General features: G+C 45.1%; 1 protein-coding gene across 6 annotated transcripts; it reads right to left on the bottom strand.

Moving 5' to 3' along the window:
* Positions 1–18,350: 18,350 nt before the first annotated feature.
* On the bottom strand, positions 18,351–23,961 carry LOC105009030. 6 transcript variants are annotated; one of them, XR_002195809.3, is made up of 4 exons: positions 23,139–23,961; positions 19,961–22,968; positions 19,520–19,807; positions 18,351–19,399 (listed from the first exon to the last, which is right to left on the bottom strand). XR_002195809.3 is itself a non-coding variant. In XM_029116465.2 (4 exons), the coding sequence occupies exons 1-4, from the start codon at positions 23,940–23,942 to the stop codon at positions 19,681–19,683; spliced, it is 1,983 nt and encodes a 660-aa protein (XP_028972298.2). In that variant the 5' UTR covers positions 23,943–23,961; the 3' UTR covers positions 18,351–19,680. The 6 variants fall into 6 exon arrangements, 5 of the variants coding, with proteins under 5 accessions (XP_028972298.2, XP_028972300.2, XP_019897156.3 ...); XM_029116465.2 differs by having other exon boundaries at positions 18,351–19,807; positions 19,961–20,164; positions 22,121–22,968; XM_029116467.2 differs by having other exon boundaries at positions 18,351–19,807; positions 19,961–20,149; positions 22,121–22,968.
* Between the last annotated feature and the right edge of the window lie 2,752 nt (positions 23,962–26,713).

Raw genomic sequence — 26,713 nt, 5'->3', positions numbered from 1 at the left:
TAAAAACGGTGGTGTGACGTCGTGATTCACAGCTGTGATTGACAGCTATCTGAGCCGAGGAGCCACTGAATCTTCGGAGGACTGAGGAGATTGGAACTTTACATTTAATCTCTAAATTTCTATAATTTCACACGGACATAATGGGTTGTTCTGCAGTACATTGTGCTAACCGATCTGGCATTTCCAATCGATCTTTGAATTTTTTTCGCTAAGTTAAATTTATAAGCTATTTAATTAGTAAATAAATGTAATGGGCTAGCTAACGTTAGCTAAAAGACAACAAGCCTCGTTAATAGCCATGTTAATAGCTAGCAGGTGATCGTTAGCTAGAAGTTACCAATTATTTTTGTATTATGCCTATTCTAAATTAAGGTTAAACATGATGTAAGTTAGGCTATAACATATCGTCTAGGTTTAACAAGCAAAGGTTGTACTGTACTTGGACTTGCGATTGATTACGGTATGCGCATTCTGCGAGGGAGAGTGAGGGCGGGGCACAGGGGTGGGGCCGTTGATTTCGCGGCTTTAGGGCTTTACTTCCTTCTCGCTACTGCGCATAACTACTGCGCAGAACTGGTCCCAAGATCGCTATCTGCGCAGACGCAAGTCCAAGATGTCAGCGCCGTATCAGGACACTGGTGGCTTCATTTTTCACCAATGGAAAAGAGCGAAAGGGCGTCGTCCATTATACATACAGTCTATGATTCATCCCAACAATTTAGTTCTTTCTTAGCTAAACCAAATCAAAATGGTAAGTTGTATTCTACTCAACCATAACCATGTTAGATTTTATATCAACAGTTTCCAAAAACACAAATTAGACAAACACTGTGAACGGACACTAAGGGATGTTGATTTTAACAGGTGCAAACTATGCAAACAGGAAAACTCTTTAACCCTTTGGCGCGTACGATCACAACGGTGTGATCAATCTAGAGTGGTCCCTGAAGCGTACGATCACACCGGTGTGATTAGAACCTCATGTTTAGAACGCACCATTAGCATATCTAGCTACAAGTAACGTAACAATGGCTGGTAAAACCGCGCTATTATTTACTCACATTTAGCTCAAACAGTGTTTATAACATTATTTCCTGATTGTAATTGTTTCAAGACCATACTATGATATTAACCAGGTAGAAGCATTCAAATCGGGTCAAGAAGTGTTACTTACGTACCAACAGACAGCCAACACTAATACACAAAAACAGAGGTGGGGGACTCGAGTCACATGACTTGACTCGAGTCACAATTTTCAGGACTTGTGACTTGCTTGATTAAAGTATGAAAATGACTTGACTCGACTTTGACTTGAGAACAAGTTACTTGAGACTTGACTTGAAGTGGAAGACTCGACAATGACTTGAACTTATAATAAACAAACAGCAATAAAATTATTTTATATGTTGTGACATCAGCACCACTAATCAGCGTATGTGCCTTTAACGCTGCACAATTCAAACCGCGCCAAACATGGCAGACAGTAACATTAGTCGAGCTCCACAAATAGTAACGTTTGGATACAAGGACTTTGAACTGGACCGTGTGAATAAAAAAAGATTTGCCAGATGCAAAATATGCAACAACGTCAAATTTCATTTGTTATTTTAAGAACCACAAGGAAAGGTAAGAAAGTAATCTCTTTATATTCAGTTTCACTAAGATCTATAACGATTAAGTTACTAATGTAATGAATTAATCTTTTGTTTGTCATAATTTGGCCTTGGTTGCAAATTATTTTTTTATTTTTTCTTGTTAGAAATGTGACCATTATCATTACTGAATACGTCTGGTAAATAGATGTAAGGGAATTTGACTATAACAGTGGCATAGCCTGAATTTTAATGTTGATGGGCATCTTAAAATGAGCGGGCATGTATATTATTACACGTAGGCTATAATGTCTGTAGGGCAATTCCACGCAAATGTCAACCTCGCTGTGAAAAATTAAAGTTATCATAAAAAAATCAAAACCCTTTCTAAGTTGTCCATTTGGATCTGTATTTTATTGTATTGATGTGCTGTCATGTAAATTTTAAGGAAATGTCGGTTTATTCTCCTCAGATAAGGTGTGCACAGATACTAAAATTGCTTTTTTTATACAAACCTATTTCATGCTTTAAAAAGAGGGATCAAAGACTCCTTTAATTATACTTTATGTTGATAGTAAGGATTTTGCAGAAAGATGGGGGCATGCTTGAGATATAAATACACTCACTTTGTTATAACTGCATTTCCCTTTAAATTTATAAAGGCTATATTTAGGAAGTCACTACGCTTAAGTGCTGTGTCACGTCCGTAACGATTTAAAGAATAAGTTTAGATTGTATAATCATTATTATTACAATTAATTTGAAACTTTATGTACAAAGCCAAAATATGTCCATTCTAGTTATGATTGACAAATCATCTCACTTAATTGCTCTAAACAACCTAATTATGCGTTACGGACGTGACCGTTACGGACGTGACCGTTACGGACGTGACCGTTACGGACGTGACCGTTACGGACGTGACCGTTACGGACGTGACCGTTACGGACGTGACCGTTACGGACGTGACCGTTACGGACGCTTCACATTAAATCATGCATGATTTGACCAGCGCATATTTGTTTAATTAATTCATTCATTTATTTATTTCAAGCAATATAATGACACATAACAAAGGCAATCAAGAAGCATTCTGATTAAATCAATACGAAAAGATAAATTCATCAACTTTACAATATAAATCGATCTATTGCTTGAAATGGAGTGGAAAGAAGTCAAACTTATTTAAACTCACCTTGGTCTTTCATCATTTTACTGTTAAAAAAAACCCACACATATATTAAATTGATCTTTATTTCTGTACATCAGAACTTTTTAGAAATCAATTAATACTAGTACCATGGAGTGTGCGTGCGCGTGTGTGAGAGAGAGAGAGAAATATGAGACGCGCCTTCTGTGATGACTCACTTTCTTTCCCGCGCACGCCCTCTGTGGTCAAAGGCAGTTATTTCTGTGGTGATTGTAGATCTGCGATTTCTGGACAAAATCTCTACTTTATTTGCAGTAATTGGTAAGTATTTTGGGCGTCTCTTTCACACAGATCGTCTTGATCCTCCTGACATCCAAACCAATATAAACGTTGCAAAAACCCATCGGGCCTAATGAAATGAAATAATCATTGTGATTTTGACTTAAGACAATAACATTTCAATTATTATTTCAATGCATTAGCTAATTTTGCAATAATGTGGCTATTTTAAAGCACGATTGCGCATTCAACAACGCAAAACGGGTATAAACATTGCGATTAGTTTGACACAAAACATAATATTGCGATCATTTTGACATGATTGCTTTTTTGCATGCAAAAAAAAAAAAAAACGCTCTCCAGACTGTTTGTTCTATATAGACACAGGCCAACACACTGTTACAATCAGACAGCGTTTCAATTCACTGACGGGAATGAGGGGAAACCGGTGCTCTTAACTCCGGAGAATATCGATATGATAAACTGCATATATAATGATTATGTATCTTAGCATTATCAATTCCATCTCTTTTGGGGTCTAAAGTAAACACCTTGATGATAAAAACACATTATCAAGCAAGCAATATCATGCCCGAATTGAGTTTTGAACATGCTCACATGCCGGTTACAGTTTAGCAGCATGAGAGATATGCGTGAACTAATCTATAACACGGTGATTTCAGTTTAAATTTGATTAATTGTGCAGACTTACCTTACTGATGTCTCAGATGTTTGTTGTTTCAAATAAAAAGAGACACACAAAAAGGTCTCTGTTCAAGTTTTCCAGCGTCAGCCAAGTGATGATTTCGGAACGGTCACGTCCATAACGGAAAGAAGTCACATCCGTAACGTCCATTTTTCCTCATAAATTGATTTTTTAAAACTAAAATAAAATAAATAATGTATGTTCTATAGAGAGCCGACACTCATCCATTCGGCTGGTATTATTTATTTTGGCTTGTGCATTTTAATTCACAGAATTTCAACAAAGTATATTGTCTCCCACAAACTCGCGTCTTTTTTTTGTCACGTCCATAACGCATGTGTATTTCCCTCATATTAAATATAAAACGCATGTGTAGATTGATATTTTTCTAATGTCTGTACTCCTTTATTAAGGGAGTATGGACATATAAACAGACATTTAAATATATTGGTATTAAATGCATTTTCTGAGAATTTATATTTTATGTTTTGATTGCAAATGTCATGTCCATAACGCTGAAATTGCCCTGTATTATCTTTCAAGTGTTTGTGGACTGTGTGTGGAAACTAAAAAGCATTGTGCTTACACCATAACAGTTAACTTTACTGCATGAAAGGCTAACATGGAGGCGCCAATGTGATTACTAGCACCTAAACATTTCTAATAGTTTCTTTTTTTTACTCATACAGACAAGAATAATTACAGCGTAATTACATATTAGGCAGTTTTTCAGTCACAATAATTAGTTTATAAGGTTGTTATTATTAGCCCTTATTACATGGATTGGCTGAATTCCAGTGCAGAATGCGTGTTATTTCTTGATAACAGACCGTTGCCATGAAAAACAGCGCGTTGCTATGGACGCAGCAGTTTGAAATCGGGCTGCGCACCGAGCGCACGTCAGAAACAGAGGACAGTGTGTGTGTGTTCATCTCTTTAGTACTGTGACTTGACTTGACTTGAAACTTATAAGGACTCGACTTGACTTGTTTAGGGTGAACCCTTGACTTGCTTGATTTATCTGAACTGTGACTTGAGACTTGACTCGAGACTTGATGGTTAAGACTTGAGACTTGCTTGGACTTGACCATGTGTGACTTGTCCCCATCTCTGCACAAAAACAAATTATATTAGCGACTACTACCGATCAAAACCATTGCAAAACCTTTCTAGAAGTTACACTCCCCTTTGTATGCATTTTATATAGTTTATTAATTTTCACTGCACTGAATTACTGGTCACGATTTGTTAGCTAGCGGGCAGCTGACGTTTGCTAGCGGTTAGCTGACATTTTCCAGCTAGCTACAGTTATAAATCAACCAACTTTTGCAGCTCTTAGAATTCGAGTCAACGAGAGAAGCTTGCAATCCAATGCATGTAGTGTTCCTTACCTAGCAAGGTGACTGTTCAAATGCTGGCGTGAGTTCCAATGCTGGAGAGTACTGAAGTCACGTGCAAAAAAACTCACGCTGGGGGACGGTAAGGAATATTTGAAACGCGTGAAAAGGTTAAGTACCAATCCAATTCGCTTTGAACTCTTAAGTTCAAGTATTTTTCATCACAAATAATCATTTCATACATTCCCCCCCTTCTTTCATGGCAGAGTCAATGGAAAATGACTCCATTCGTGAAAGCAGAACCATTACAGGACCGACATGAAAAAAAGAAAATCGATAGTTGGGATTAATCTAATAATCATTCAGTAAAGAGTCGCAAACAGAATATCAATCAAAATCAAATTTGAAAATTATAAAACCCAACATCCACAAACAAAACAAAAAAAAAACAAATGTGCCACACGGTCGCTCATGATTGACAAAGTTGTCTCACTCAGAGAAACAACTCCCAAATTAGCATATCAAAATGTGCATTTCCACAGGCAATGGCCAAAGTACTTTGTGACAACATAAACATCATGATTCAATTAACCTCCTATAGTTTAGCGAATTTTTCCTACTTTGATTCATGTCTATACACCAAATAGTGGCGGTCAGCCAAAACCAAAATCACAACTTCCATGTGTATTTCACACATCGACACCAAGAGTGTACAAATCCTTAACAATGGGGGATGACTTCAGGTCTCTAACCTCACTACAAATATGTTTCAAAACCATAAATATCAACATTTAAGCTATTGAGAGGAAAATATATTTAGCTTTCACCTAATGTTTGATTATCCCAAAACTGAATATGCTTGTGTTGGTGAAATTACCACAGATGAGACCAGTCTGAACACTCAAATGTAACCCTTAGTAATAGGCTACTCTGATGTACCGGGAAAGGTTGGTAGAGGCCATCCCAGTGGGTCTGCTTCCCTTCCTGAAGCCCTTCACCCATTTATGGTGGGCCATTAAAAATGCCAAATGTTTGTTTAAAATGTTAACCAGTTGGACCTTATAGTCAAAATCTGCAATTGAGGTTGGGCCTTATTGCTGTATATTAAATGTGAGAAAGATGTCTCGTTTGTTTTTTGACAGTAGGGGAATTGTGCCCCAATGTCTCCTTGTGCAACCTGTATTATAGGTAGGGGAGATTTGGTCCTTTGGGCTAGCAGTGAGCAGGCCTTGGGTTGATTTCCAACCACGTAGAAAGGGCACTGATTGCCTTGGGGGGTTGCGGGTGGGGGCCGGGGCAGCGAGGGGCACGGCGTCGGGTCGGCTGGGGGCTCCGGGGTTCAGGCCGCTTCCTGGGGCTTCCGGGGGAAGCAGGGTGGGGGGTGGACTGGGATGGGGGGGGCCGGTGGGCGTGAGGAGTTGTAGCGTGTCGGGGGGGCGGGGGAGTTGCGTCCCAAGTGGGGTGTTTGGGGCAGACGCAGGGAGCGGGGGGGCTGGAGTCCGGGAGGGTGGTGGGTTGCGAGGCGAGGGGCTTCGGTCTGGCGTCTCTGGGTGGGGTGGAGCGATGGGGTGCGGGGGGTGGGTGGTGGGACGGCTATCTGGTCCGGGCTGGGGTCCTTCTGGCCTTGCGGAAGAGGGAGGAGGCTCTGAGGACGAGGGGGCAGGTGTCCCTGCGGTACCGGAGGGCCCTGTGTACCATGTGGGCGGCGGGGTGCGGTGGACTGCGAGGGGCGCGGTGGTAGGGGGGGGCGGGGCGCGCCGCATAGCGGCGGTGAGCCAGGAGGCCAGGATGAGGGGCTGTGGCACGGGCGGGGTGTGTGTGTGGGGGAATGGGCGCTGGCACTTCGAAGGTGGCCGGGGTGAAGGGGGGCTGGCTGGGGCCGGAGGGCGGTACCAGGCGTCCCGGGGGTCCGGAGTGGGCAGGAGGGGTAAAGGGTAGAGGTGAGCGGGGCGGTGGTGGGGCTGGTGGTGGTCCCTCAGGGGGTCGCGGTAGGGGCTGGGGTCGTAGGTTGTATCCAGGTATGTGGCGTGATATGGGGCCGGTGGGTAGCGGGCCAGTCGGGGAGGTAGCGGGGGTCCTCGGGGGGCGAAGGGGCGTGTGGGGGACGGCCAGCCGGCCGTGGTGCGTAGGTGGGGCGGGGAGGGGTCCCAGCGGGTCCGTCGGTCGTCAGGACGGGGCATCCCGCGACCTGGGGAAACACAGGAAATAAAAGGAAAAGGGAGAGAGTTTTTGGGGGTGATAGCGGTGGGAAAATGAAAAAAAAAAATGTTTTTTACAAAATTCAAAAAGAACACGGTAGAGCACCAAAGGAAATGAAAACTGTTAGCAAAAAATGAAAAATGGGCCGAGAGATCCCACTAGCCCGGGTGGAACCCGCCTACCTTACGGCAACACCTAAAACGGGCCTGGGAAAACTTGAAGCCGCGACCGGTTTCTGTCTGCTTGACTTCGTCAGGCGGCAGGGAGAAGAAAGAGGAGGGAAAAAAAAATTGAAAAAAGAAAAGTATAAATGAAATAGAATCAAATAAAATGAAATAAATGGAATAAAACGAAAATAAACTGAAATAAACTTCTGGAAAGGCTGCAGGTGGTGGATGGAGAGGTAGCGGGGAAATGTCCCGGCATCCAGCTCAATGGGTTGCGAGTTGTGGGCTTGTGGAGAAGAGTCACTGGATCTGGATGTGCTGGCAGAGATGCTCACATGTCGAGGTTCAGGTGAAGAATGGGAGCTCTGGTGTGGGCAGGGCTTATAATATGATTTGATTTGAGGGCTTTCCTGTACATGGTGTGGGTGTAGCCCCTTGTGGTTAGTGCCGAAAATAATGTTTTGGTAGCCAATTGAAAGTCCTCCTCCCTCGTGCATATCCTATGAAACCTCAAAAGTTGAGATTTGAGTAGGCCTGCATAGGTATGCTGGGGGTGGAAGCTTGACCTATACAATAGGGCATGCGTGTCTGTTTCCTTAAAGTAAACTTTAATGTCCAATTTGCCGGTATTGTTAAAGTTGGGGCCCTAATAGACTGTTGTGTCCAAGAAATCCACTGCAGTGTCACTACTTGTGGATTTGACCTTAATAGATGGGTTGTGGCTGTTCAGGGTACTCAGGAAAACTGTGAACTCCTCTTTTGTATGTGTCCAAATGCCACAAATATCTTCCAGATATCTATAGAATTGAGTTGGTCGTTTTGGGCAGGCAGCCAGGGCAGAAGCCTCCCACTCAGCCATAAAGATGTTGGCATAAGCGGGAGCAAACTTCTTGCCTATGGCAGTGCCTTTAATTTGCAAAAAGTAGTGTCCATCAAATTCAAAATCGTTTCGGGCCAGATTGATTTCTAACAATTCTAACAATTCCTTGTCAGGCCTCCTACCATCAGGGTATTTAAGAAATATGTTCCTGATGGACTGAATACCCTCCTGGATGTCTATGTTTGTGTACAAACTGTCCACATCCATAGTGAACAGGAGGGCATCAGGTGGGATAGTGAGGTTCTTGACAATTTCTACGAAATGGTAAGTGTCTTTTACATAGCTTGGATGATGAATGGACAGAGGGTTCAAAAAGGAATCAATAGGGTTAGGGTTAGGGTTAGGTGAGTGTAAGGGGGGTGGGTTTGCTAGACGCAGTGACCCACCAACGCATTAACTCAGTTCCGTGGAGCATCCCCAGGTCCTCACCCCTCATTTGGGCCTAATGGTCTTTGTGCAATAGAGAGAGCTGTGTCCCTGTAGGGGCAAAAAGCATAAACACATTAAGAGCATTCTTATTCCCCGCATTATTATCAGGGTTCAAGGGGCTTACATGTTTGAATAACAGTCTAGAGTGTTGACCCCGATATCCTGACTTTTGGGGTGAGTATGAGGTTGGCAGTCTTTGGTTTTACCCTCAGCGTCTTCCTTTGTGGTGTGAGTGGAAGGCAGAGGGGGTGAATAGTAGAGTTAGGGTTAGGGTTAGGAGAAGGTAAGGTGGGTGGCGCTGCCAAAGGCAGCGCTCACCAATGCGTTAACTCAGTCCTGTAGGGAGTCCCCGGGCCCTCACCTCTCATTCAGGCCCATCGGTTGTGTTGTGCTGAGTCTGGTGATCCAGAGTCTCTCAGCTCTCCTTCTCTGGGGTGTGGACCACCTGGGGTTGGCCTCGAGGACCACAGCCTCCAGGCAGTCCCAGCCCTGTGCCATGAAGTGTTGAGTAAGAGGGACACCAGTGCTCCTTCCCTTGGCAACATTGTACCTGTGTTGGGTGAATCTGGTGAGCAGGCTATTGCCAGTCTCACCCACATATTGTAGCTTGCAATGCTTGCAGCTAATGAGGTAAATGCAATTTTTAGTGAGAGCACTGGTGTCCCTCTGTGTTCTAAACACCTCCCCTGTAGAGGTATTAGTGACCCATGTCTTGGGTTTGTAAAAGTTGCCCTTTTTATTGGTTCTTTTAGGAGCCGATAGGGGCCTAATTTTGGCTCTGACAAGCGTGTCCTGCAAATTTTTGTTTCTCCTAAAGGCCGTGATCAGGCTGTGGTCAGGGAGCAATAGTAATTCCTGGTTGAAGTGATTAAAGTTGTTCCTGAGCACCCTGAGCAGCCGCACCGTGTGTGGCGAATAGGTGGCAATGACTGGCAGTAGAGTGTCTAAATTTTGAGGTTTGGGGTCTAAATAGGATTTGAGGGCTTTTCTAAACATGGTTTTCTAACATCCCCTTTCTTTTAGTGCCGAAAATAGAATTTTGGTGGCCAATTCAAAGTCTTCCCTCCTCGTACATATCCTATGGAATCTCAATAGTTGAGATTTCAGTAAACCTGCATAGGTATGCTGAGGGTGGAAGCTTGATCTAAATAGTAGGGCATGAGTGTCTGTCTCTTTAAAGAACACTTTGATGTCCAATTTGCCAGTTTCATTGAATTTGGGGCCCTTGTATACTGTTGTATCTAAAAAATCTACAGCAGTATCACTGCTAGTGGATTTGACTTTGATAGATGGGTTGTGGCTGTTCAGGATGCTCAGGAAGACTATGAACTCCTCTCTGGAGTGTGTCCAAATCCCCCAAATGTCGTCTAAATACCTGTAAAATTGAGTGGGTTGTTTTGGGCAAGCAGCCAGGGCAGAAGCCTCCCACTCAGCCATGAAGATGTTGGCATAAGCAGGAGCGAATTTCTTACCCATGGCAGTGCCTTTAATTTGTAAGAAGTAATTGTTGTCAAATTCAAAATCGTTTCTGGCCAGATTAATTTCTAATAGTTCTAATAACTCTTTTTCAGGTCTTTTGGCATCAGGATATTTCCGAAATATATTCCTGATGGTCTGTATGCCCTCTTGGATGTCTATATTTGTATAGAGGCTATCCACATCCATTGTGAATAGGAGGGCATCAGGTGGAATGGTAAGATTTTTGATGATTTGCACAAAATGGTAGGTATCCTTTATGTAGCTGGGATGGTGGATAGATAGAGGGTTCAGGAAGGAATCAATATACTCAGCTGTGTAGTAGGTCTCACTGTCACAGTCTGATACTATTGGCCTACCTGGGGGGATCTCCCCGGCTCTGTTCCATGAGGGTCTGGGCTTGTGGATTTTGGGGAGCATGTAGAACAGCCTGGCCCTGGGTTCAGAGTTCCCCTGTAGGTAAAGGAGTTGTTTGTGGTTAATGAACCTTTTTGTGAAAAGTGATTTGAGGATTTTATCCACCATGGGGATGGTGTCTTTGTAGATGGGTTTAGGCAGCTTTGTGTAATATGTGGTGTCATGTAGTTGTCTGTATCCCTCCCAGAGATATTGCTCCCTGTCCATAATCACAATGGCACTGCCCTTGTCTGCTGGTTTAATAATAATGTCTTTGTTATTTACTAGGGCCTTATGTGCTTCTAATTCCCATGGGTTTAAATTTGGTTTCAACCTACTAGTTCGAAATTCATTATGGAAGTACTCTAAGTCTGAGGAGATCAGGTTCAGTACACTGGGTGGCATAGCATCTCTGGGAGGGACCCAGGTCGACCTGTGAATGAAGGGAGGTGGTGTTGAGTCCGGTTGGTCCCTGTAGTAGACGGCCAGTCTCAGTCTTCTGTGATATTGTTGTATATCATGTCTAATTTGGTTTCTGGTTTTGTGGCTGTCATGGCCGTCCACTACAGGGATGAAGGTTAGCCCCCTGCATAGGAGAGAGAGTTGGGCCCCCGTAGGGGTAAACATGTTAGATAAATTGAACACATTCTTATCCCCCGTCTCTTGACTCGGGTTCACGGGGCTTACATGTTTAGGTGATTTACCCAGTGGTCAAGGAGACGCCTCGCTGTGTTCTGGGACCAGTGGACCTTGTCCTTTTCAGTGTCAAAAAGGTCATCTGGTAGTGTAGGGATGGCGAGGAGGTTTCGGGAGATGTATTCGTTCAGGCGGATGAGGTTGACTCTCTCCCTTTTGGGCAGGTCTGGGGAAAAGTTAATTAAAGGAACCAGTACCTGGGCGTTGGGGCATGCTCTTTTGGCCATCCTGATGGCCCCCTGTAGTTGTCTGATGGATGTTTTTTCAGGACACTGTGCTTTGTTGTTGATCCCGAAGGCCAGGACGAGCTTCTGGACCATGGGAGAGGCCTGTGACTTGGCCAGGATGGACTCTGCGTGCCTGAAGGTAGCCCCGGGGTAGCTGTCTATCTGGAGGTCCTGGTGTGTGAAGGGGGGTATTCTGTAAAGGTTTGAGTCCCCCATGATAACAGTTTTTTGCTTATGATGGATCCTCCAGTCTTTGATTTTGTTTAAGGTGTTGAGATGCCGGAACGGCCTCCTGGTCACCAGTGTGGAGATTCTGGTAGGTCTGGTGAAGGAGAGGTTGGTCTGTGTCGTTGACCCCGTCTGTGGCGGCGTGGGAAGGATGGGGGGATGATGAGTGTGTACCTCTATCAGTGGTGGGTTTCGAGGGGAGGGGGGAGCTGTGTCCGGGACCAGTGTGATTGGCTGTGGTCCCTCCTCATCCGACTCATCCTCTGATGTCTGGATTGTGCACTCGGCTGTTGTGACACAGGGACCTCGCGGTGTGGTGGCTGCTACAATCGTCCTCCTGGCCCTCTGCTCCTTTGGTGCCTGTGAAGGGGACAGTATAGAAGGAGAGCGGACGGGGAGAGAGATGATAGGAAGGACAGGGGAGGAAGAGAGAGAGGAGGATGCTGGTGTGGGGGTGTCCTCTCCCTGATGGCTGCTCTGGTAGCCCACGGGCGACCAGTCTGAGGTGGGGGTTGTCATGGTGCCCCTCTCTATTTGATGGGAGGTGGCAGGAGCTGGGAGAGGTCTCTGTGGAGCCGAGGTCGTCGGCTGTGGAGCCGAGGTCGTCGGCTGTGGAGTGGTGTCTCTGACCTGTGCTGGGGTTGCTGCCGTATCCCGTGTCTCTGTGTCTGGCTCTGACGTGGGGTGAGTGGTGGTCGGTTTGACCACTTTCTGCCGAAGGGTCTCTCTAACCTGGTTCAGGGTGGTCTCCCTAAATCTGCGGCCAAATTGATTTTTGGCCCATTTTGTAGCAATGTCCAGGTTCTGTGACCAGTCCCAGGCCTCTAATTAAATGAGGACCTGTGTAATATTGTCAATGTCCTCCTTGTAATGGTCTCTCAAAATAATGAGCGTGGTGTGGGACCAGTTTCTAGCATTTCCCTGGATGAGGGATAATGTTAGTGCCGTAGGGGCAGCCGGCTTAATAGCGGTGGCTAGGTTGGTCATCATTTTTGAAATGGAAGCGGGTGGCTGGTCCGCTGTTACATTAGCCAAGTGATGCATGGCTTTTATTAGCCTAAATATGGCTTTAGTCTTAAGAGTAAAGTTAGCCTCCTGTACCGTAGGTGTGCTAGGCGGTGAAGGCCTCCTCGTCGGTCCCCGTCGTCGTTGTTGTGGGTGTCGTGCCTCCGGAGCAGCAGCAGCCGGTTGACGTCCTGGATGGCGGTTGTTGGGACCCCTTCTGGCTTGGGTGTAGGGGTAGTTTTGTGTCCGGTGTGGTTCATGGTAGCTATGTGTACGGTTAGCCCTGGCAAACCTCCGTGGCGCTAGTAGGCTAACGGGAGGCCTGGTGACGCGCGGACGCCCTTCTCGTACTACCTGCGCGTAACTGCGCTGCTCATGGTTCTGGGGATGGTTGTAATAATCCCTATGTACCTGTCTCCTAGGGGAGTACGAAGGTCTGCGTCTCGTAGAGTTATCCGGTCCGTAGGAGTGGTAGTAGTCCGGATACTCCCTTCGCCAACTAGCCATGGTGGGCGCGTTACAATGACCGAATTATAAAACTCACTTTTTAATTAATAAAATAAAACGAAAGTACTCTGTGATGATCTGATTCTTTTTCTCTTTATTGTAGATTCTCCAAAGGTTTTTACAAAATAAAGCAACGTTTCGACCACTCCGTGGTCTTCATCAGGCTATAGGTAAGTAACAGGTAAGTGTGAGATGGAGAGTGTCGGTTAACTATCAGTGGGCATAACATATACCCTGGTGTGGTCTCACCTCATTGGTTCCCGTATGATGCAAGATGCACTTGCCGTTTGAAATTTGAAATTTTGGCCAATCACCTTAATTTAATCAGTGAGGTCACATCCCATAGGTAAGTATTTAGAAATATACAAGTCAAATTCAAAAAATAACAGTTTTGCATTCCCATATCTTAAGTCCCCTATAGGGATAAAATAATGAAATAATAACTCCATACTCCCAGTAGCATATCAATGAGATTATGAAAAATAAAAAAGAAATAATGAGATAGGAAAACCTCATCTGAGGTGCCTAGATGGGCCTAGTAGTTCCATAGTAGGGTTGTGGGTCAGGGTCTGGGGTTCTAAAGTATAGAATTTAGGGTTAGGTATGGGGTTTCCTGGGTTAAGGTTAGGGTTAAGAGTAAGGGCAGGGTTGTAGTAAAGGGCCTATTGTTGCCCTTAGTATGGTTAAGGTGGGGTATGGGACGGACGGTTAAGGTAAGGGCAGGGGTTGACTAGGGTTAGATGAGGTTAGGGTTAGGTATGAGGCCCTCTGGGTTAAGGTTAGGGCTAGGGTGTTGGGACAGGTTAACTGAGTGGCTGCTCCTTACCTCTATGTGTGTTTCCGGAAGGTTAAGGTGAGGTATGGGGGGGACGGTTAAGGTTAGGTAAGGGCAGGGGATGGTTAAGATTTGATATGGGGCCCTGGGTTAAGGTCAGGCATACTGGTAAGGCCCTAGTTGTGAGGGAAGACAGTACCAGGGGTAGCAGGGTGTGACAGAGTTTGAGCAGTCTCCATATATTCTTCAAACACTTATTCAAAAGAAAGCCTTAAACAGATATCACAGAGTATATATTCCATAGTTATTCATAGTTATGAACATTATGAATAGAATGTTAGAACTGTGTACATCAAAAAGTTCAGAGGTAATGAGATGAACTAGAGAACAGACTCTGAAAGCATGTAGAGGTCAGAGGTCAACTTAATAAAATAGACATTTCTCATACCAGTGAACAGTAGAACCTTGGTTAAACAGGTATGACCAATCAGTTGTCAAAGAACAAGATACACAGTACTTTTCTCTTTATTGCAGGGAGCAACCAGGACTCATGAAGGTGTTGTTGAAGGTGTAGATTTGGGATCCGTATCCGTGGCAGGTAAGTATCCAGCAGGTGAGTATCTTAGTGAGAGTTGTGTATATAGTGTGGTGATGAGTTGACAGGTAAGTATGTGGAAGTGTTATTCCTTAGGTTCCAGTTTAATAGTAGGTGGGTGTATTCAATCAGGTAAGTCCATCAGTTGTGTTATGTAGATATCAGTGTATTCAATTAGTAGTAATTAATACCATTACCTCTTAGGTCTGGAGAGGAGAGGACCCAGAGAGACCCCCAGGACCAGTGCGAGCGGGTTAGGAGAAGGTAAGTTGGGTGGCGCTGCCGAAGGCAGCGTCCACAATGCATTAACTCAGTCCCGGAGGGAATCCCCAGGCCCTCACCTCTCATTCAGTCCCAACGGTTGTATTGTGCCTAATCTGGCAATCCAAATTTTTTCAGCCCTCCTTCTTTGGGCCGTGGACCACCTGGGGTTGGCCTCCAGGACCACAGCCTCCAGGTAGTCCCAGCCCTGTGCTATAAAGTGCTGAGTGAGGGGGACTCCAGTGCTCTTTCTCCTGGTGATGTTGTATCTATGTTGGGTAAACCTGGTGAGTAGGTTGTTCCCAGTCTCCCCAACATACTGTAATTTGCAGTGTCTGCAACTGATTAAATAGACACAATTCTTGGTTAGAGCACTGGTGTCCCCCTGTGTTTTGTATACTTCCTTTGTGGAATTGTTAATGGCCCATGTTTTGTGTCTGTAAAAGCTGTCTTTACCCGTGGTTCTTTTAGGAGCCGAGAGGGGCCTAATTTTGGCTCTGACAAGTGAATCTTGTAGGTTTTTGTTTCTCCTATAGGCCGCAATCAGGCTGTGATCAGGGAGTAGATTTGATTCCTGGTTAAACCGGTTGAAGTTGTTCCTGAGCACCCTGAGCAGCCGAACCGTGTGTGGCGAATAGGTAGCAATGACTGGCAGTAGAGTGTCTATAAGCTGTGGTTTGGGGTCTAAATATGATTTGAGTGCCTTTCTAAACATGGTGTGGGTGTATCCCCTATTGATTAGAGCCGAAAAGAGAGTTTGGGTAGCCAATTCAAAGTCTTCCCTCCTCGTGCATATCCTATGAAATCTCAATAATTGAGATTTAAGTAAACCTGCATAGGTATGCTGAGGGTGGAAGCTTGATCTGTATAATAGGGCATGAGTGTCTGTTTCTTTAAAGAACACTTTAATGTCTAGTTTGCCAGTTTCATTGAATTTGGGGCCCTTGTATACTGTTGTATCCAGGAAGTCTACAGCAGTATCACTACTAGTGGATTTGACTTTGATGGAGGGGTTGTGGCTGTTCAGGGTGCTCAGGAAGACTGTGAATTCCTCCTTGGAGTGTGTCCAGACACCCCATATATCATCCAAATATCTGTAGTATTGAGTGGGACGTTTTGGGCAGGCAGCCAGGGCAGAAGCCTCCCACTCAGCCATGAAAATGTTGGCATAAGCGGGAGCAAACTTCTTGCCCATGGCAGTGCCTTTAATTTGTAGAAAATAGTTGTTGTCGAATTCAAAATCATTTCTGGCCAGATTAATCTCTAATAATTCAAGTAGCTCCTTATCAGGTCTTTTGGCATCAGGATATTTATGGAATATATTCCTGATGGACTGAATGCCCTCCTGGATGTCTATATTTGTGTATAGACTGTCGACATCCATTGTAAATAGGAGGGCATCAGTTGGAATAGTGATGTTTTGGACAATTTGTACAAAGTGGTAAGTATCTTTGACATAACCGGGGTGGTGGACAGACAGAGGATTCAAAAAGGAATCAATGTATTCCGCTGTGTAATAAGTCTCACTGTCACAGTCTGATACTATTGGCCTACCTGGGGGAATCTCCCCTGCTCTGTTCCACGAGGGTCTGGGCTTGTGGATTTTGGGGAGCATGTAGAACAGCCTGGCCCTGGGTTCAGAGTTCCCCTGCAGGTAGAGGAGTTGCTTGTAATTAATAAATTTCTTGACAAACAGTGATTTAAGAATTCTGTCCACCATGGGGATGGTGTCTTTAAATATGGGATTGGGCAACTTCTTATAATATGTTGTGTCTTGTAGTTGCCTGTATCCCTCCCAGAGATATTGCTCCCTATCCATAATTACAATGGCACTGCCCTTATCTGCTGGTTTAATGATAATATCTTTGTTGTTTACCAGGGCCTTATGTGCTTCCATTTCCCATGGAGTTAAATTTGGTTTCAGTCTGCCAAGCCTAAATTCATTATGGAAGTACTCTAAGTCTGAGGAGATCAGGTTCAGTACACTGGGTGGCATTGCTAGGATCAGCCTCTGGACTGTGGGGGAAGCCTGTGATTTGGCTAGAATGGATTCTGCATGTTGAAAAGTAGCCCCCGGGTAGCTGTCGATCTGCAGGTTCTGGTGGGTGAAGGGGGGTATTCTATAGAGGTTGGAGTCCCCCATGATGACCGTTTGTTGTTTATGGTGAATCCTCCAGTCCTTGGTCTTGTTCAGCGTGTTGAGGTGCCGGAAGGGTCTCCTGATGGTCAGCGTGGAGGTCCTGGTCGGTCTGCTGAAGGAGAGGTTGGTCTGGGTCGTCGTCACCATCTGTGGTGGCGTAGGGAGGATAGGAGGATGGTGAGCATGTACCTCCACTATTGGTAAGACCCGGGGGGAGGAGGGAGCAGTGTCTGGAACCAGGGTGACCGGGTGTGGTTCCTCTTCCTCCTCCTCCGACGTTTGGATGATGCACTCCTCTATAGTCACACAGGGGCCTCGCAGAGGGGTGGTGGCCGTAGCGTTGCTCTTTCTGGCCCTCTGTTCTTTTGGTGCCTGAGGGAGAGGAGGTGTGGGGGCAGAGCGGGCGGGGGGAGAGAGAACAGGGAGGATAGGGGAGGAAGGGAGAGAGGAGGGAGATGGTACTGGTAGGGGGGTGTCTTCTCCTCTTTTGAGGTCCTGTTGTCCCACGGGTGACCAGTCCGATATGGGGACCGTCATGGTCTAATTGGATTAAAGCCTGCGTGATATTTTCAATGTCCACCTTGTAGTGGTCCCTTAGAATGATCAAGGTGGTATGGGACCAGTTCATAGCGTTGCCCTGGATGAGGGACAACGTCAATGCCGTAGGGGCAGCAGGCTTAATAGAGGTAGCTAAGTTAGCCGTCATCTTAGCAATAGAAGCGGGTGGCTGGTCCGCAGTTACGTTGGCCAAATGGTGTGTAGCCTTTATTAGCCTAAATATGGCTCTGGTTTTAATGGTGAAATTAGCTTCCTCTACGGTGGGTGCTCTAGGCGGTGAGGTTCCTCTCGTCGGTCCCCGTCGTCGTTGCTGTGGTCGACGCATTGCAGGAGCGTTGGGAGCTGGTTGGCGTCTTGGACGGCGGTGGATGGGACCTCCTCTAGGCCGGGTGGAAGGATGGTAGTGCTCCCGATGAGGCACATAGTAGCTATGCGCCCGGTTAGCCCTGTTGAAATTCCGTGGCGCTACTTGGCTAACGGGAGGTCTAGCTATTCGTGGGCGCCCTTCCCGCACTACTTGCGCGTAGCTGCGTTGCTCAAAGCTTTGGGGATAGTCACGGTAATCTCTGGGTACCTGTCTCCTTGGCGAGTACGAGGGTCTGCGCTGCGTAAAGGTGTCTGCCCCGTAGGAGTGGTGGTGGTGGTCCGTGTAGCCCCTTCGCCAGCTAGCCATGGTGGGCGCGTTGCAATAATCGAATATTAAACTTCACTTTTTAAGTAATCAAATAAAATGAGAAAACTCCGTGATAACTGTTTCTTTTTCTTTTATTGTATATTCTCCAATAAGTATTTACAGAAAAAAGCGACGTTTCGACCACAACGTGGTCTTCATCAGGCTAAAGGTAAGTATCAGGTAAGTATGTGATGGAGAATGCCGGTTAACCGGTAGTGGACACAACATATACCTTAGCGTAGTCTCATCTCATTGGCTCCCCAGTGATGCACAATACACTTACAATTTGAAATTTGAAAATTCGGCCAATCCCTATACTCTATCAAATGCACTCCTCTCCCATAGGTAAGTATTAAACATGTACAATGCAATTTCAAAAAATAACAGGTTTTGAAGGCCCATCTATAAAAAACTCCCTGGAAATAATAAAAAATAATTAAATGAATAGTAATTAATAATCAATAAATATCAAGGTTATAATGACCCAAGGATGTGACAAAGTAATAGAAACATGCCAAAATAATAAGGAAATAATAGTCAAAAAGTAGGCTACAATAGGAATACCCCTTATGTGGTGCCTGAATGGGCCTAGTGGTAATTCTGGCAGGGTTTTGGGTCAGGGTCAAGGGTTCCAGGATATAGGGTTAAGGTTAGGTATGGGGTTCAATGGGTTAAGGTTAGGGTAAGATTAAGGGCTGGGTTGTAATTAGGGATAACCTGTTCCCCCAGTGGGGTTAGGGTGAGGTATGGGGAGGGTGGTTAGGGTTAGGTAAGGGCAGGGGCTGATTAGGGTTAGAAATGGTTAGGGCTAGATGTGGGGTCCTCTGGGTTAGGGTTAAGGTTTAGGGTCAGGTTAATTTGGTGAGTGCTCCATACCTCTGTGCAAGTCCCAGGAAGGTTAAGGTTAGGCACAGGGGGGACGGTTAAGTTTAGATAAGGAGCAGGGATGGTTAAGGTTAGATAAGGGTTAGGGTTAGGGTTAGGGTTAGGTTTGTGTATGGGGGAGGGGGTTTGCTGAGCGCAGGGACCCACCAACGCATTAACTCAGTTCCGTGGAGCATCTCCAGGTCCTCTCCCCTCATTTGGGCCTAATGGTCTTTTTGCAGCAGAGAGAGCTGTGTCCCTACAAGGGTAAAGAGGCATAAACACATTAAAAGCATTCATGTAAGCCGTATACTTGTCAGGGGTCAAAGGGCATACATCTTTAAACAGTAGTTTTTGGTGTTGTAGGCGGTAACCTGACCCTTGGGGTGAGTATAAGGTTTGCAGTTTTAGGTTTTGAGCCCTGCATCTTCTGTGGTGTAGGTGGAATGCAGAGGGGGTGAATAGTAGGCCTCCACCTCCGTGTAACAGGAGGAGCAGGGAGGTCAGAGTCCTCATCTGTGGTATAGTCTGAGGAATTACTCAGTTCCAGGGGGGTAGGCAGAGTAGGGGGGATAGAGGATCGTGTTGTGACCCCTTTCTCTGTGGGGAGGTGGGTCTTTTGGGTCCCTCTTCTGGGCTTTCTGCATGTCCTCGGTTCCCTCTGTACCTGTGGTGAGGATAGAGTAGAGGGAGGGGGGGCAGAGAGAGAGATGGGTTAGGGTTAGGGTTAGGGTTAGGAGAAGGTAAGTTGGGTGGCGCTGCCGAAGGCAGCGTCCACAATGCATTAACTCAGTCCTGTAGGGAATCCCCGGGCCCTCACCTCTCATTCAGTCCCAGCGGTTGTGTCGTGCCTAATCTGGCAATCCAAATTTTTTCAGCTCTTCTCCTCTGGGCCGTGGACCACCTGGGGTTGGCCTCCAGGACCACAGCCTCCAGGCAGTCCCAGCCCTGTGCTATGAAGTGCTGAGTGAGGGGGACTCCAGTGCTCCTTTTCCTGGTGATGTTGTATCTGTGTTGGGTAAACCTGGTGAGTAGGTTATTCCTAGTTTCCCCTACATACTGCAGTTTGCAGTGTTTACAACTAATTAAATAGACACAATTCTTGGTGAGAGCACTGGTGTCCCCCTGTGTTTTGTAGACCTCCTTTGTGGAGTTGTTGATGGCCCATGTTTTATGTTTGTAAAAGCTGTCTTTACCCGTGGTTCTTTTAGGAGCCGAGAGGGGCCTAATTTTGGCTCTGACAAGTGAATCTTGTAAATTTTTGTTTCTCCTATAGGCCGCAATCAGGCTGTGATCAGGGAGTAAGTTTGATTCCTGGTAAAATCGGTTGAAGTTGTTCCTGAGCACCCTGAGCAGCCGAACCGTGTGTGGCGAATAGGTAGCAATGACTGGCAGTAGAGTGTCTAAATTTTGAGGTTTGGGGTCTAAATATGATTTGAGTGCTTTTCTAAACATAGTGTGGGTGTATCCCCTATTGATTAGAGCCGAAAAGAGAGTTTGGGTAGCCAATTCAAAGTCTTCCCTCCTCGTGCATATCCTATGAAATCTCAATAATTGAGATTTAAGTAAACCTGCATAGGTATGCTGGGGGTGGAAGCTTGATCTGTATAGTAGGGCATGAGTGTCTGTCTCTTTAAAGAACACTTTAATGTCTAATTTGCCAGTTTCATTGAATTTGGGGCCCTTGTATACTGTTGTATCCAGGAAGTCTACAGCAGTATCACTACTAGTGGATTTGACTTTGATGGAGGGGTTGTGGCTGTTCAGGGTGCTCAGGAAGACTGTGAATTCCTCTTTGGAGTGTGTCCAGATACCCCATATATCATCTAGATATCTGTAGAATTGAGTAGGACGTTTTGGGCAGGCAGCCAGGGCAGAAGTATCCCACTCAGCCATGAAAATGTTGGCATAAGCGGGAGCAAACTTCTTGCCTATGGCAGTGCCTTTAATTTGTAGAAAATAGTTGTTGTCAAATTCAAAATCATTTCTGGCCAGATTGATCTCTAATAATTGAAGTAGCTCCTTATCAGGTCTTTTGGCATCAGGATATTTGTGGAATATATTCCTGATGGACTGAATACCCTCCTGGATGTCTATATTTGTGTATAGACTGTCGACATCCATTGTAAATAGGAGGGCATCAGTTGGAATAACAAGGTTTTGGACAATCTGTACAAAGTGGTAAGTATCTTTGACATAACTGGGGTGGTGGACAGACAGAGGGTTCAAAAAGGAATCAATGTATTCCGCTGTGTAATAAGTCTCACTGTCACAGTCTGATACTATTGGCCTACCTGGGGGAATCTCCCCGGCTCTGTTCCATGAGGGTCTGGGCTTGTGGATTTTGGGGAGCATGTAGAATAGCCTGGCCCTGGGTTCAGAGTTCCCCTGTAGGTAAAGGAGTTGTTTGTGGTTAATGAACCTTTTTGTGAAAAGTGATTTGAGGATTTTATCCACCATGGGGATGGTGTCTTTGTAGATGGGTTTAGGCAGCTTTGTGTAACATGTGGTGTCTTGTAGTTGCCTGTATCCCTCCCAGAGATATTGCTCCCTGTCCATAATCACAATGGCACTGCCCTTGTCTGCTGGTTTAATGATAATATCTTTGTTGTTTACTAGGGCCTTATGTGCTTCTAATTCCCATGGGTTTAAATTTGGTTTCAACCTACTAGTCCGAAATTCATTATGGAAGTACTCTAAGTCTGAGGAGATCAGGTTCAGTACACTGGGTGGCATAGCATCTCTGGGAGGGACCCAGGTCGACCTGTGAGTGAATGGAGGTGGTGTGGAGTCCGGTTGGTCCCTGTAGTAGACGGCCAGCCTGAGCCTCCTGTGGCACTGTTGAATATCGTGTCTGATCTGGCTCCTGGTTTTTAGGCTGCTGTGGCCGTCCACTACAGGGATAAAGGTTAGTCCCCTGCATAACAGAGAGAGTTGTGCCCCTGTAGGGGTGAAACATTTAGACAAATTAAAGACATACCTGTCCCCCGTCTCATTGCTAGGGTTAGGGTTAGGGTTTAGGTACGCCACCCAATGGTCAAGGAGGCGTCTCTCCGTGTGTTGGGACCAGTGGACTCTGTCTTTCTCCGTGTTGAAGAGTTCCTCTGGCAGTTTCGGGATGGCGAGGAGGTGCTGGGAGATATAGTCATTCAGTCTGGTAAGGTTGTCCCTCTCTCGCTTGGGTAAATCTGGGGAGAAATTAATTAGAGGGACCAGTACCTGGGCGTTAGGGCATGCCCTGGTGGCCATTCTGATGGCACCCTGTAGTTGTCTGATGGAGGTCTTCTCCGGGCTCTGTGCTTTATTGTTGATTCCAAATGCCAGGATGAGTTTCTGGACCGTAGGGGAGGCCTGGGATTTGGCCAGGATGGACTCTGCATGTCTGAAGGTGGCCCCGGGGTAGCTGTCAATCTGGATGTACTGGTAGGTGAAGGGGGGTATCCTGTAGACGTTCGAGTCCCCCATGATGATGGTTTTCTGTTTGTGGTGGATTCTCCAGTCCTTCATCTTATTCAGGGTGTTGAGGTGTCGGAAGGGCCTCCTGGTCACCAGGGTGGAGATCATAGCAGGCCTACTAAAAGAGAGTCTGGTCTGGGCCGCTGTTATGGTCTGGGGTGGTGTGGGGAGAATGGGGGGGTGATGCGAATGTACCTCCACCTGTGGTAAGTCTTGAGGGGAGGGGGGAGCTGTGTCAGGAACTAGGGTGACAGGCCGTGTCTCCTCCTCGTCATCTGATGTCTGAATTGTGCATTCTCCCGTCGCCACACAGGGGCCCTGAAGGGGGATGGTCGCCATGCTGACCCTCCTGGTTCTCTGCTCCTTGGGTGCCTGTGAGAGAGATATGACAGAAGCAGAGCGGGCGGGGAGGGAGTTAATTGGGAGGACAGGGGAGGAAGGGAGAGAGGAGGGAGATGGTAGGGGGGTGTTGAAGACGCCGCTGTTCCCTGTGCCTCTGGTTCTGGTTGTGCAGTGGGACGTGCGTTGGTCGGGCTGGTTACCTTTTGTCCGAGGGTCTCCCGTACCTGTTTCAAGGTGGTTGTCCTCAGTCTGCGGCCAAATTGATTCTTTGCCCACTTTGAGGCAATGTCCAGGTTGCGGGCCCAGTCCCACGCTTCTAATTGGATTAGAACTTGTGTTATGTTATCAATGTCCTCCTGATAGTGGTCCCTCAAAATGATCAGTGTAGTGTGGGACCAGTTCATGGCGTTTCCCTGAATGTGGGATAGCGTTAGCGCCGTAGGGGCTGCTGGTTTTATGGAGGTAGCCAAATGATTCATCATCTTGGTAATAGAGGCGGGCGGCTGGTCCGCCGTAACGTTAGCCAGGTGGTGAGTGGCTTTTATAAGTCTGAATATTGCCCTGGTTTTCAGGGTAAAATTAGCCTCGTCTACAGTGGGCTTGTTAGGCGGCGAGACCCTCCTAGCTGGTCCCCGTCGTCCCCATTGTTGATCACGTACCCTGGAAGCGGAGGGAGCCGGTTGACGTCCCGGTCGGCGGTAGTTGGAACCTCTTCTCCGTCGGGCGTAAAGGTGGTCGTCTTCCAGCCGTGGTTCGCGGTGGTTGTGTGCCCGTTGAGCGCTGGTGTAGCTCCGTGGCGCAAACTGGCTAGCGGGAGGTCTGGCAGTACGTGGGCATCCCTCTCGTACAACTTGCGTGTAGCTGCAGTCTCCATAATTGCGGGGATGGTCATGGTAATCCATCTTTACCTGTCTCCTTGGAGAGTATGAAGGTCTGCGCCGTGCAAACTTGTCGTCCGTGTAGGAGCGCTGGTAGTCTGAATATTCCCGTCGCCAGTTAGCCATAGTGGGCGCGTTGCAACAACCGGATTGTTTAGCTTACTCTTTTTAAACTTTAATAAAATCAAATGAAAGCGAAAAAACTCTGTGATGATCTGATTCGTTTTTTTATTTTCAATTCTTCAATAGGTATTTACAAGAAGTAGCAACGTTTCGACCATAGCATGGTCTTCATCAGGCTATAAAGGTAAGTATCTTAAGTAGGTGCGAGATGGAAAGTGGGGGCTAACTGACAATGGATACACCATATACCCTGGTGTGGTCTCTCTTAATTGGTCCGAGTATGATGCACAATACATTTGGTATTTGAAATTGAGCCAATCCCCATAAGGTACCGGGTCAAGCCACATCTTATAGGTACACAATAGGTATACAGGTTGAAAACCATTATCCCCAGTCCCATTAAAAATGATAGAACCCACAGTCAAACCCAAACATACTAATTTGCTCAAGTAATAAAAGACGTTTTCTTGAGCCTTTTGGGTTACTTATAGCACATGCAACATCCACTTCCTTACTGTGCTTCCTCTCTAAATGCCTTGCCATTTTGCTCTGGGGCTTTTGACAATAAATACAGTAGTGCTTTTTGTCCCATTTCCTTTTACCCTCCTGATTGTTGCATTTTTTGACAGACAACATTTTCTTACCCTCAGTGGATGTGCTTGGAAAGACTTTGCTTGTCTTTGCACTCATTGTAAGTTTAGCACAGCTGGATAGTTCAATTCCACCAGCAAGTTTCTTTTTGCCTGGAGTAGCATATGAGTCTTCAGAGGCGCTCTCCTCTGGCACATAATCTGATACACCACCTTCAGAAATTCTCTCAGAAAAACTTTCCTCTTCCCATGTTTCCTGTAACATTACAATAAGGAAATAAGAATTAGTGATTACATGTGAAACAATAACTATTGAAAAAATTCTGGAACACTCTGCTTGATAGATCCTGTAAAACATGAACTTTGTAACACAGATTATTTGGGCTTGCTGTAAAAATATCTTCTGTAAAAGTTATGTTATAATATCACCATTTCAAATTGTGTGATTGCTAAAACAAACTGCTCTCAGGAGATAATTACATGTTATACTGCAGTCTGTAGAAAAGAGAATACACGCAACAAATCAATCTTTCTGGTGAACTTTGTAATGTTATTAAATTTTATAATAACATTACAATACATTACAATAACATTACAGTACTGTGTGACCTTTAAAAACAGACATATTAGTCTAGGACCAGCATCCTGTTACAGTTAAATGTCTGTATCCTAGTAGGGCAACTTACACCCTAAGACTACACACCCTAAGTCTCAAGCCACGAAAGGGTCCCCTGGGTAGGTCCACAATATACCCAAACTTGTAATTACACAAACTTGTAATTAACCCATATACATCCCATTGGACGGAATACACACCTTCTATTGTTTGATGTTGCTCTCCATCACCTAAAAAGAGTGGAGAGATGCCAAAGAGAATATTTTTTTAAAGGTTATCAGTGCAAATAAACTATATTACATACAAATTAAGATGTTGCTTTAATAGGATGAACACTAGTAGACTACACTAAACACAACAAATGCCTATACACTGGAAGGTGACTCAATAAATGAAGCTACTGTCCCTGCCATGGTCAGATCAATGGAAATGAAGCGCAACTGACAATTTCTGGAAGGTCTTACTCAGCATGTTGCTAAAATGAAATTAATATAGAATTTAATAAACGGAGTACATTGGAAAATAGCATGTTTATTAAATCGAGATGGGATAACTCTCCTATTGTGATGTTCCTTGCCGAACAGAATACAATAATACTCTCAGAATCAAGAACACAGAGTTGCATGTTCCCCATTATTGCAAACAGGGTTTGCATATGCCGGCTTTTCGCTGGTATCACGTGTAGTTGTCTGGCAAATGAAAATATAAATGGCCAAAATGTCAGGTGCTATATATGTCAAATACATAAATTGATTATGCATGAATTGATTATTAAATTGATATGCCAAATACATAGGTTACACAATATTAGGCAATGTAATTTATTTCATATGTAACCACAGAAATGCATCAAGCTCCTGCTCCTCCTTATTTAATTTGATGGGCTTGAAATGCAAAGAGACATACATTTTATGTAGGCTAATGTCTTAATTTAATCAACAATAGCAAGGCGATTGGTTTAATTTTATTGTTGTAGTTAGGGCTGTCACAATTATGACATTTAAGCTGGCGATTAATTGTTGCACAAATAATTGGGATTAACAATTGGCTGGTTTATATTGTAAATGTTATGCCATTATTAGATTAGATTACAACTTTGTCATTGAACTAGTACAAGTACACTACAACGAAATGCTGTTAGCATGTGCAAAATAAAAGAGGGCAGAAAATGTACAAGTATTAAGTACATATATATTACCAGTGGAATGTATAGATGTGCAAAAAATGCCAATACTAAATGTGCAATTAAGGCAAATAGAGGAGGGCAGAACATTTATAAGTATTAAGTATAATGTATGTTACAAGCGTGATAATAGTTGTGCGGGTACAAATGGCAATTCTAAATGGCATTCTAAATGTGCACTGGAGGAAAACTGAATGAGGTAGCCATTATTATAGTGTAGCCTAATAATATAATAAAAATATCTGTGGTGGATCCGGAGATGGTTCATAAGATATGCAGTGTTTGCATTATTGGGCTCACCTCGTTCATTTGGCTTAAAACCAAAATGTGCCTGGAGCAGTGCAGTTGTTTGGCTTCAGAACTATCACAAATCAATAATGTTAAA

Source organism: Esox lucius, chromosome 21 (assembly GCF_011004845.1).
Source record: "Esox lucius isolate fEsoLuc1 chromosome 21, fEsoLuc1.pri, whole genome shotgun sequence".
Classification (NCBI taxonomy): domain Eukaryota; kingdom Metazoa; phylum Chordata; class Actinopteri; order Esociformes; family Esocidae; genus Esox; species Esox lucius.
Note: the sequence above shows the minus strand (reverse complement) of the source record. Positions and strands in the feature narration are given on the sequence as shown.